This window comes from Danio rerio, chromosome 25, assembly GCF_052040795.2.
Source record: "Danio rerio strain M-AB ecotype USA chromosome 25, GRCz13ab, whole genome shotgun sequence".
Lineage (NCBI taxonomy): Eukaryota > Metazoa > Chordata > Actinopteri > Cypriniformes > Danionidae > Danio > Danio rerio.
In genome coordinates this window covers 37,486,607-37,499,690 of record NC_141045.1, presented here as the reverse complement: position 1 = coordinate 37,499,690, position 13,084 = coordinate 37,486,607, and the positions used below count along the sequence as shown (strand labels likewise).

General features: G+C 36.6%; 1 protein-coding gene across 2 annotated transcripts in view; it reads right to left on the bottom strand.

Moving 5' to 3' along the window:
* spire2 (spire-type actin nucleation factor 2) overlaps positions 1–12,154 on the bottom strand; it is a 63,532-nt gene extending 51,378 nt beyond the window's left edge. The window contains exons 1-6 of one of the 2 annotated variants that reach the window (XM_087310707.1): positions 11,989–12,154; positions 10,594–10,971; positions 3,042–3,082; positions 1,545–1,928; positions 724–801; positions 202–366 (exon numbers count right to left, since the gene is read on the bottom strand). In XM_087310707.1, coding sequence (XP_087166833.1) covers positions 202–366; positions 724–801; positions 1,545–1,928; positions 3,042–3,082; positions 10,594–10,855 — 930 coding nt within the window. In that variant the 5' untranslated portion in view covers positions 10,856–10,971; positions 11,989–12,154. Of the gene's footprint in view, positions 1–201; positions 367–723; positions 802–1,544; positions 1,929–3,041; positions 3,083–10,593; positions 10,987–11,988 lie in introns of both variants that reach the window. The other variant, NM_001007342.2, reaches the window with a different exon arrangement.
* Between the last annotated feature and the right edge of the window lie 930 nt (positions 12,155–13,084).

Below are 13,084 nucleotides of genomic sequence, written 5' to 3'. Positions count from 1 at the left end.
GAGTTATTATCAAACCTAAAAGCAATGGTTAATCACTGTCATGCTGTGTCAGCTGAAAACTCTCTCCAAAGCCTTAATCTCACACATATATAGTGGACTTACCGGGTTAGCATGAGATTAAGTGTGGGATAAACCACTCAAAATGTGCTTACAGCAGCAGCCTCGGTGGTCTGAGCATGAAGAAGGGGAGTTCGGACTCACCACAACTTTACGCAGTTTATATTTGCGCAAACGGATGTCTTGCATGAGCATCTCGAAGGGCGTGAGGCTGAACTCGGTGGGCAGAGGATTGAACGGCTGCTCCTCCACCTTCTTCAGCTTCACCCCCTGCCGCAGCTCCTTCATCAGCTGGACCCACAGCCGAGCCTACATCAACACAAACACAGCTTACAACATGTCTTTCAAAGCATTTTTAGCCAGACGAAAATCCCTGGTGCTTTTTTCAACATGTCCACATGGGGACAGCTGTGAGCACAAACAAAACTAACAAACTAGATGGTTGCCAAGTCTTCAATTTTCCTGTGAAAGCCCGCATAAACTGAAAGCTGCCACGATTTTTCTCTCATACTATGAGGCAGTTCCTAGAGACACAATTTTAAATGAGAAGTGGGCGTGGCTTGTTTTTCTACTGCGAGGGGATTGGCTGTAGTAAAGCAGGTATTTAGAAAGATTGGATGGATATATATATATCTATATCTATCTATCTATCTATCTATATTTTACCCAGTCAGTGTGTTGAAGAGCATCGAGCTCAGCAGCAGAATCCTCCTGTGGCTCCTCCGTTCTGATCTTCTTCAGCATCTACAGGAGAATTTCAGATACTTCATAGAAAATCTCACTCTTGCAATGAAACAGTTTCATGTAACATTTCTCGTTTTTATCAATATGTTGAATGATAGCTACAACATTGAAAAGGTCAACCCAGGCTCATTCTGAAAATGTACCGCTATATACATTTCTGGAGAGCGCCAAATACGTTCCAGGAGCTGCGTTTTATTTTTTGTAGTTTTTGCGAATCCACCAGAGGCTGCCGTGTATGCTTTTTGAGATCTCAAATTTCCCTCGTGAGAGCTATTCGTGCATGTTGTTCTCGCGTAAATCCACCAGAGGCGGCTGTAGACTGACTGACCCACCCTTTTCCTTCCGTAAACCCAGGTAATTGTTTTCAAAAACACTGATTGACCTGCCGACATAAACAGCGAGCCACTGGACAAACTGGTATCAGTGGGAAAGCAGTCCATACGGAGGCAAGCGGTCAGCTGGTAAGCGTAAAAAGGAATGGCGTCATTCCAGCCCATAACGTTCATTTTAAAGACGAAATGCAGCCATACTGTACCTACTTCTGGCTACATAATTCGCGATCTCTAGAAATGGATATAGGGCTACCTTTTCAGAATGAGCCTGTGTTGCAAAAGGTAGGTTGACTGTAGTAAAAGCATGATAATAGACTCCGGTCCATTGAATTATTCGAATACATTGCAGTCCGACAGTACATCAGTTAATCCTTATATATGACCTCTGTGAGCTCCATAATGTCTCCTCACCTCTTTGGCGTCTCTGATCCTGCTGAGGAAGGTCTGCAGCTCCAGGGTCTCCAGGAAAAGTGCTCGACACACGGCCTGGTAGTGCTCTGGTGCCAACACTGGATTCGCCAGTCTGGAGGCACACATTGTCATCACCTGCTGAACCGTATGAATGCCACGCCCTGCGCCTTCTTCCTCCTCCTCCTCCTCCTCCTCCTCATCTTGTCCACTGTAGCCCTCGTCTTTAGCTGCGTTGCTGCCACAGTGTTTGGATTGTCCGCAGTCTGGACCGCCGACCATGAACTCGATGAGTTGCTCAAGCTGAGGACTCAACTCTCGCTCCTCACTGTCATCCAGACCCCAGTCCAGAGCGCGGTAGATGGCCACTCCCAGCGACTGAACCAGCTGCACACACATTTTAGTTTACTAAGTAGTTTTAAAAATCTGTGATTTTACTTTCCCTCGAGTACATTTTTAATGCGGTATCAGTACTTTTACTCTAGTACTTTCCTATATCCTGCAGTCACTACATTATTATTTCTAGTATATGGTGAATCGAAAAATCAGTCCTGTGGTTTCTGCCCAATCAAAAAAAAAAAAAAAAAAAAAAACACGGAAGGTAAATCGCATCATAATGAACTACCTCAAGACACGGTGATTTATATTTGCAGAAAACTGTTTGGATACATTAAAAGGGTCCAAGAAGAAGTCCAAAATCTTAACACGCATTGACCCAGAGACTGTTTAGCTGTAGGTCACTGATGATAAGATGACAGATGTTTAATGAATGATGACTGAAATGGCCTTTAACAGCCAGCAGGCACAAGAGGTTAACATGACGTCAGATTGACGTTGTACCCCAATGTAGTATGGACGTTGCATTTTTTTTTTGGAAATGAAAATAGAGTTGATGCCAGAATCCAACGTCAATGTCCAACCAAATATCAATGTTTCATGATGTTACAGCTTGACACTGTGTGGACGTTACTACTATGACGTCTATCAGAAGTTGGATTTTAGTTGTCATACCAGACTAAAAACATCAGTATTTGGCGTAAGCAAGACGTTGTTTTAAGATGTTGGCTTGACAATGGATTTTAGTCACTTTCTAACACAACCTAAAATCAACATAATTTGACGTTGTTATTGGACCTCAAAATAACGTTGTCCTTAGACGCTGGCTAGACATTGAATTTTGGTCACCTGACATCACAACCTGAATCTAACCTACTGTAATATTACCGTCTTATGATGTTGTGTGCCTGCTGGGCACTAACTAAATGCACTACACAATGTTATGTTTATACACACATGCACAAATTACATGTAAATCATCAGCTTTTTACAGCGCAATACTCACCACTCAATACTCAAGTACTTTTGAAAGGGCTACTTTTTACTCACACTTTATACGGCTTGCACTACATTTTTAAATAAGTAAATGTACTTTAACTTAAGCATGAGTTTTCAGTACTCTTTCCAGCATTTCAATTATATAATGTTCCATAACAGTCTCACCTTTCCATCAGCAGCAGATTCACAGCCAGCATTACTGTCATCTGGGAATTACAAAAAAGGACAGGATTAGCAGAAGAAAACGGCTAATTATGCATCTAGACATTCTCCAACTCGACTGATATTGTCTGTAGATGAAAACACACGAAACGGTAATTTCCTTAAATTAAGGTTTTCAGTTGCACTGCAACATTTTTCTTGCTATTAAATTGCTTCCTCTGACCCATGTAAGCTAAAATTTGTGCAAGCTCTGCATAACTAGTTCTCCCTGTAATGACCTTTCAAGTCCCAAAACTGATATCGCTTTAAATATATATTTGATCCACATCTGGGCAAAACTATAAATAATTTTAAAAAATAAAAATAGTAAAACATTAAAAATACAAAATTTAAATATGATCATGTTAATATTATAAATATGTACGTTTTATATTTAGATTTATAAATTAAAAATAAATATTTTTAAATCTAAATACTATTTACATATTGTACAATAAATATTCTACATTTTAAATACAATCTGTAATTAAACCAAAGAACCTTACATATATTATTTTTCATGAGTCACAATCAAGTTTAGCAGCAGAATATATATATATATATATATATATATATATATATATATATATATATATATATATAAATAAATAAATAAATAAAATTATAACATTAAATATAATTAATATTTTAAAATGATAAAGACCTAAATCAATATCTATCTATCTATGCAAACGGAATAGCACAGCAACAGGAAAAAAAAAGAAAAAGAAAAAAAAAAAAAAAAAAACCATCTTTACCATTATTTTCAAACTGATTTTCTTTTCATTCCAGATAAATAATCAAAACAGACAGCCAATCACAATCCATCCTGCTCTGAAGATCTAAAACATTTAAAAAAGTGGCAGACAACTAAACTAAAAGCATTTAAACAACATCATTAGCTGAAGTGGACAATAGAGTTATTGTTATGTATAGCTAATTATAAGCCTTTAGGAGTTTCACCAGTTGTGTTATGTGACATTTTGTACATCTCAGATTAATTTAGACATGGATTTATTCTCAAAACAGCTTCTTCATTGGGTTTACAGTAAAATTTTCAATAAGCAATTGTGAAGTACTTTCTCTCCTTAAAATGATCAAAGCAAATAATGTTTCTTAAATGCACCGCAAAACACCACAAAATGCAAAAGGAATTGTTGATTAGATTGCACCATCTGTTGGTCTAACAGTGTAATGACATTAGTGTTTTCACAAGCTCATCCTCATGGAGTTTACAGTATATAAATGTCCTGAAATACCCATAGTTATACATCACACTGTTACAGATACCGTATCCAGGATTTTAGTATCGGTGTAAAAAGTTAAACAAAAAGAATTGTCATTAACAGCAAGCTGGTATAACCCTGTGAATTACGCCTACATGTACGCATTACACCTGTCATTACCTGATCTACCTGCATCATTCATGAATTCTCACTTGGCATCATGGGCTGCATCCAAAAATCACATACTTCCCTACTAATTATTACGTTATAAACAGTTCAAGCCAGGTAGTATGTCCTAATTCATTGTATATTCTAAAACAGTAGGCAGGAATTCAGTGTCCCTGATGACCTACTGAGTCCAGCGAGATTCTGAAGTGCGCATCCAATGGAGGCTAGGCTATCCCATGATGGCGCACAAGAGAATTCATCAATGGGAGTGACGTGATGGAACTGACCCAGGTAGGTCACGTGATAATGACCGGATGTAGTACATCCGAATTTTAGTCATACTACTCAAACTATGTAGAACGTACTTTTCTAACGGTCGTGTAGTAAATTCAAATGTAGAAACCTTCACGCAGCCATGGGATAGTGTAGCGTTCATTGGATGTGCTCTTCAGAATCTCATCGGAAATACTCTCAGCAGGCACACAGTCATAAGACGTTAATATTACGTTAGATTTAACTCGTGATGTCAGGTGACCAAAATTCAATGTCTAGCTAGCGTCTAAGGACAACCTTATTTTGAGGTCCAAATAACGACATCAAATGATGTTGATATTTGGTTGATTTAGGTTGAGTTGGAAAGTGACCAAAATTCAATATAGAGCCAACATCCTAAACCAACGTTATATTGCCGTCAAATACTGATGTTTTTCATCAGGTACGGTGTGGCAGAAGTCAGCTAGTTGAAGTGCTTGCGCAGGTAAACCTCACTCCTCTGACCTCTACAGGTGCTCTAGCGACAGACACAAGTGGCCATGGTCTTTAGCCTCCTTGTTAGAGCAACCGACTCCCCTGTGGAAGGTTACTGGTTCGATCCCAGCTCAGAGCAGGTTGGGTGCAGTAGGACTAGCGGGGTTACAATGGCAACCAAAATCCATCGACTGCTAGACGTTATAGTGGTAACATCCAAATAACACCAAGCTGTAACAACCTTAGACATTATTTGATATTTGGTTGGACGTTAGACATTGATTTCTGACGTCAACCCGATTTTTATTTGCAAACAAAATGCAACGACCTCACAACATTAAGGTCTTGTTGACGTCCTGTACCTGCTGGGGTAGGTCATCCTGGTACTTCTCGTCTGTTTTCAAATACTATGCATTCCAACATACTCAGCTTATACGTACTATATATTAGTATTAGGGGTCACCACAGCAGAATGAACTTATCCAGCATATGTTTTACACAGCGGATGCCTTTCCAGCCGCAACCCAGCACTGGGAAACACCCATACACTCTTGCATTCACACCCACAGTTACACTAAGGCCAATTTAGCTTATTCAATTCTTCTAAAAGGCACGTGTTTGGACTGTGGGGGAAACTGGAGGAGCACCCAGAGGAAACCCACGCCAACACAAGGAGAACATGCAAACTCCACACAAAAACGCCAACTGACACAGCCGGGGCTCAAACCAGTGTCCTTCTTGCTGTGAGGCGACAGCACTACCCACTGCATCATTGTGCACCAATGTGTCATCATACTGAAATAAGTCACCATTTAAAAAAATAAAACCTATACATATACTATCTAATACATGTATACTGCTTAGTACAAAATAATGTCGATTGTGCAAAAGGGGATATTTCAGGGTAAACAGTATGAAGTGCAAGAACTTGTAGTGCATTGCCCAAGCACAGCACATTTCTTTTTAAGTCCTTGTAGCAGTGAGTATCTGTAAAAGTGTGTGTAAACAATGCCTGATGCAGGAAAACAAGCGTGTTAGCACGTAAATTGGCTTTCATTTCACAAGATTAACGTAAACACAACTCACTACTGACACTCTTGTAAATCGCTTAGTTTACCAATGATTATTTTAGCTTCAAGTGATATTTGTAAGGAATGCACTTGGGCTGCCTGTAAATCACACAGCTCCGTCTGCTGTTAAAAACCTTTTGAAAATCTCAGCATCGATTTCATGAATGATTTTTCATCACAGCTCTATTGTAAAGCACACTCGTCTGAGGAGTTACGAAAACGACAGTGCTTACTAAGTGCTTTCCTGTCTGAAAGAATAGGAATCAGGAGGACATCAGATTCATTCTTGCCTGCCTTTTGGGAAAATCATAGTCGAGATGAATGCTATATGTAGTCAATATCCATCAGAGATTGAAAATACAGCAATAAAGCATCAAACTCCGACAACAAAACATCAAATATAATTATCTACTGCACACAATACTGTATTGTTTTACTTCCTAAAATGCATACAATGCTGTAAATATTCATGAATGTAACAGCAAGACAAGACAGATGGGGTTTAGAGAGGGAGCTTTCCTTGAAGCGTACATTTAAACACATCGGGAAAAGATATGCAGCGAATATTAAAGGAAAACTGAAGTGTTTAAGATTGTGTGTGTGAATGTAAACCTGACATACTAAATACTATAGGTTATTTTAAATATTGTATGACCATCAGAGCCAATACAGACCCTTTCATTGTGAGCATGTAAATATCTGTCATTGATCAGGGAAGCTGTGAGAGAGTGCTGGGTTTCTCAGCTCCTGACTCCACATTTTCTCCATTACGACTCAGCAGTTCGGTGTTGTCGAGTAGGCATAATGGATGTCTGAATCACAGCTCTCTTCTGCAAACCTGACCCTTTATCACGGAAATATAAACAAATTTAACGTTTTAGATGTAAAAATCTAAATAACATTTTTGGTTAGACTAAACAATGTAGAACACAACATCTTATGAAAATGTTGAGATATCACCACTGAAGTCATCCTTTGTTTCTTACCGTTGCTCTGGAGAAAATTAACAACGTTTTAAATGGCTTAAACATCTCTCATTGTGCTATTTTATCCTCAAATTAGCTTTACATTCGATCTATTTTCAACTTATCTTTTGATTAGCACAGATAATTGTATTTGTTGATAAAATGACAGGCGTCGTAGTTCTCCATTAAAAAAAAAAAACGCGGCAAAAAAAAATAACTGAGGTGGGGATACAAACGGACTAGCGCCCTCTAGTGCTGCATCCTATCAGTGGTTAACAACACGCTGTATCGTATATCCATTCAAAAACATTGTTTGCAAGACAAAAGCTGAAGCAAAACACAATATGTGTATATAAATAACAAACAGAGCCTAATGGTGAAGAAAATGTTTCATGAATCAATAAAATAGGGAATAATGGACTGGATGTGGATTAAAACAAACACTATGAATGCAGTTAAGTCTCTGTGGATTAATATAATAAAAGTGACATTATTTTAATAGTTTAATGTACTAATTCTAGACCCTCCCAAGAACTGGAAATGCTGTCTTATTGTTATAGGCAAATTTTAAAAATGGTATTTACACAATCAGTTTAGTAGTACACATTTGCCAAATTTTTTTTTATTTTTATGCAAGTTTAAATCAGAATGCTCAGAAAATTCAAAATTATTATTATGTTTGCAATAAGATAAAATTGAATGTTTGCCTTACATTGAAATGATATGGGGAAGATTATTCATATATCATTCCATGACATGACTTTTAGTCAAGTTTCTGGTTTAAATGCTTTAAAAAGTAACACTAAAAGGTTGGCAAGGCTTTAAAACAGAATGTTGCCTTAATCTTACATTTTAGAAAAAAAAAAAAAAAAAAAAAAAAAAAAAAATCGGCATTTATTAAATTTATTGTGGTGAAATGTTGTTGCATGAACTTAATTTCATTTTAATGTCTAATATTTTAAGACTGCTTATATCAGGACAATAAAAGTAATGTTTGTCAAAAATAATCAAATGAAATGTTAATATTTATTTAGCTTTAAAACAAATCAAACATTTAAATCACCATTTCTGGAACTTTTTTCAAGCAATATTATCTCCAGCTTATCTGTAACATTATTTATACAATGGTTCAAGATTAATTTCTAAAACATTTTGGCTGCACATTTGTTTAATGTTTTTGAAAAATCTTAGCACTGTTTCCGAAAACATTAGAGTAACATTCCCATGCATGCCTTTGCAATATGACGATAAAAATGGAACCTTAAAAATGTAAAAACTTGAAGCGTTATTTAACATACAAGCCATGTTTTCCGTCTATTTTGTTATTTGTCTACCGGTTTTAAAACATTAGTACTTTTACATTTGTAAAACATTCAGATGCACCAAACATCAATGTCAGCAGCACAATTATGAAATAATCAAGTTAAGAATGGTTAATGATAGGAAAAAGAAACATGTGAAGCCCGATGTTTACATATTATTCTAGAATATTCATAAATCATTAGCAAAATGGTCAAAATGACATGATCTCTAAAAGAGAAAGTTCACCTAAAAAACAAAAAAAATTGCTCAATTTTCTCAATGTACAACAGAAATATCTTTGTTTTCAATAGAAGCAGCAGAAATCCCTAATAAAGTCATTTTTACTGAAATCACTGGTTTTGTGTAAGAAACCAAACATGACTCTTTTTTTTATTCCACAGCCTCTGCAAAGACTCCATGCGAATTAAAGTTGTGTTGCCTGTATGCTTTAGACTTTCAAAGTACAAGTAAAGATCTTAGACTGCATTTTATAAATTAAAAACATCCACAGCAACAAATGTATAGCAATTTTTTTTAAACCTACATTAAATTGTATTATAGGTCTATAGGCATATTTCCAACTCTCTGTAGACTAACAGAATTCTAAAATGTCAACTAATAAACTGTTATAGTATACTTCACATGTTACTTAAGGTATGGGGTGGTTTTTTCTCAAAAAGTGGACCTTTTAGCAGTTATACACCTCAGTTTCTAACTGCGAGATTTAAATACAGCATTTTAGTGACTTTTTTGCAGGATTATCTAGCCAGATGTCATCATAACCACACTTATGTACAAAACATTTCCTAAAATTTGCTATTAAAAATTAAAACAAAAATATTTTTATATTTTAAATATAAAAATATTTATGACATCATATATCATTAGGAGAAAATAGCAATCTGTTAAAAAAAGTAAAAAAAAAAAATAATAATAAGTAGCCTGCTGTCATTAATTAAACAAAAAAAAAAAAAAAAAAAAAAAAAAAAAAAAACTGGCCAGCACATTCAACTGTCCTCAGTCACTATTTGGCCATTTTTTAAACGTAATAATAATAAACTCTTCAAGATTTTTCTAGCCTCTTTGGTTTTATAAAAATATATATATATATATAATAATAAATATATAAATATATATATATATAAATATTCAAATTCATTCAATATGGTCCACATCTGGTGCTTCACACCCTTTAATTCTCATTTTTATTTCAGAAATAAGATCCAAAATTTAGATTTAGTAACCTGTAATAGGTTTTCTCTGTTTAAGAACAATACAGTAGTGACAGAAGACCTCTCTAACATCAGATTACAGTCCCACCGGCGCAACAGCCGACAGAGAATTCCGTTTGGTCTTAAAGCCTTTATCGATGGATTAATTTCATCATTTATGATGGCATAGCAGTCAAAATAGCACAAATGAGCTCATGTATAGGACAAATTATAGACCTGTCAGTGAGGGGTGGGTCCCAGATTACCTTCTGAAGTAGTTTGAGCGATTAGATTTATATCCGATCAGAATGAAATGAAGTGACCAAACAGCCTCAAAAACACAGATGTGTTTAAAATTACTTCTATTTGTATTCAATACATATTGTAATAAAATTAATTATATAATATATATTGGCCTATATAATATTAATTACATGAAATAAATTAAAAGGACAAATTCTGGACCTTTTGGCCGTGGGCTATGGGTATGTTGAGTTACCAGTAACTCTCAAATCACCACAACAAATCAATTCAAGTAGGATGTTTCAAAAACACTGCATGTACCATAGTATTCTTCTTTTAGTTTAAAGAAATACTCTAATTTGTTTACGGAATAATGAAGGCCGATCTGCACATAAACGAGCTGGGCGAACTTCCCCTTTAACGATCAAAATAAATAAAACATTCCGAGAACGTTGCGGAATAACGTTCTCACAACGTCCTCAAAACGTTCTTATAAGCGCGTTCTTGTTTTGAAGGACACACACACGCACAGATATGAGTGAGTACGTGTTGTTAAGTTCTTAGGAAGTTTTGCTCCATCTTACCGCAGCTCTGCAGAAGCGCCGTCACTCTTCCGTCTCTGTGCAGGATGATGGAGGCCGGGTCGCGGATCTGGAGCTCCGGGTGCCGGGGATGGGGCTGCGGGCGCGGCGCTCTCAGGTCCCCGCAGCACTGGAAGCACACCGCCCACGCCTGCTCCTCATTGATGGGCTGCTCGTAGGACTTCAGCACCTTCTCCAAAGACAGCTCCCTGATCCCGGCCCGCGAGTCTCCGTCCTCCGCGCTCCTATCCGCGGATCTGGCCATGGCGAGGCCGGCTTCACTCTAGCGGGATGCGCTGGGATGGTGCGGCAGGAGGAGGATGCTCATACCGGGCAGCAGCGTTTAGCGGCGGGCACAGGAGCGGAGGCGGACGGGCATCTCTGGAGGCGCAAACACTGGATGTTGGACAATGGAAAGAAAGCAAACTTCATGAGAGGGACAGTAAGGCCTGTGCTGTGAGTGAGTGAATGCTGCATTGGTTAAGTTTCCTGCATCATGTCTGCTGCTGGTGTCTGTCAGAGATCCTGCATCCTCTGCAAAGTGAAGCTGAGCTCCTCCCACACACACACAAAGCTTGTTGGTGTGATTTATGAGGACTCTTCATAGGCGTAATTTATTTTATACATTAAAATAGTTTAATATGTGGCCTTACATCTTTAAATAAAACCTGTACAGGAAGCCTTTGGCAAATTTACATGTCATAAGATCACTTTAAGTATGAATTTAAAGTGTGTTCTCTCTCTCTCACTCACACACACACCAGCAGCAGCAGCAGCAGCAGCAGCATCTCAACTTAGAGGAGAGACAGAAATAAATAGTCATGATGATGAGCTAAGGATGACTGTCTCCAATGATGCAAACTATGTTCATGCCTGTCTGGAAATGGCAAATTGCACAGTAAAAAATGCTGGGTTGTTATAATCCAATGTTACATTGTAAATAATTACTGGGTTTTACATAATTCCTTCATATTGTCCCAACACAAATTAAGAACTTAATCATTTTTACAAAAGTTAAAGTTTGATTTATTAAAAAAAAAAAAAAAAAAAAAAAAAAAAAAAAGTTGAATAGAAAAACAAATAAAAAATAAATAGAAAATAAAGTGTAGTTTAAATTAATTGAAAAAAAAAGGGTTTGTCTATATTATTAACCCAACATTTTCCCCAATTAAAATGATACTTTTAACCCAGCATTTTTAAAAATGTCTTTATTTAACTGAAAATAAAAAATTAACTATCGTTATTTTTTTTTTTTATTTAAACCCAAAATTGGGTTTGTCCTAAATATTGGGGTACAAAAACCCAGCACGTTTTTGTAACGAGGAGCCCAACACGGAGTGATCCATTTGCAGTATTTATTAGGCACAGCTCAAACACAATCATACAATACGCACTTACCTGCGAACTCACATCAACGGTATTCAATATGGGTCGAAGGGCTGGCGGCTGACAGTCACAGAGTGATAGAACAGGCATGGATCAATGGCAGGCGGCGTCAGAGTCTCAATATCAGGTGCGGGTCAAGGGCAGGCGGCGTGGTCCAGAGCCCAGAACAAGACTTCGCACTGAACTGGTGTGTGAGCGTGGCTTATATCAGGGAGCGTGGGTCGTTAGCGGGATTAGTCTCAGGTGTGTGCGCTTATCAGTCTAAAAGTGGATGATGTAATGCTAAAAGTCTGGTGATGGTGACCTCTGCTGGCCAGCGAGGGGAATGATTGGGAGCGCGTCGGTGAGTTTTTTAGTGTAAATAAAAAGTAAATTAGTAAATCAAATAGAAATAACACAACATGAATGGATATCAGTTTTTTTTTTTTTACCACAAATTTTGACAAAACAACCTCTTCTAAAGTTAAACCCTTACTACTGTTTTAACTAAACATTTATATTTATGATTTGATAATACATATTTGTCTCCTGGGTCTTGTTTTGTATTTCCAGATTGTTATATTTGACTAACTGTATGTTTGTGATCGTAATGTTGTCTACACTAGATTACTGTTTCTTCCAATGTCAGTTCGTACTTTCTTTTTTTGTTACATTCTTTGTAAAAGTGTCTTTGAGCTCTGGAAAAGCGCTATATAAATACAATTTATTATTATTGTTGTTATTATTAAACAACATTTGTTTTTTATGTAAAAAATATGAATATATACAATACAAATTACAATATATAGTTTTTACATTTGGAAACAAAGTCATCAGCAGTTTACACAATACAGCAAAGAACTAATCGTACATGCAGAGATATTAAGAACTTTCATTATTTTATATTGCATAAAGATAATTACAATTAAATAAGAAGGATAATATATGAAAATCTAAAATTAAAATTATTATTACAATATCAATCTATTTAAACACTGGCAATTACAAATGCAACTTTAAGCAGATTACATTTATGTCTGTTAATTTCCTCGTAAATCTAAAAAACTTTTATTCAATGTCACCTCAAGAGGGTGGTGTTCGGTCATTTGTGTTAAAAGAATTGTTTAGA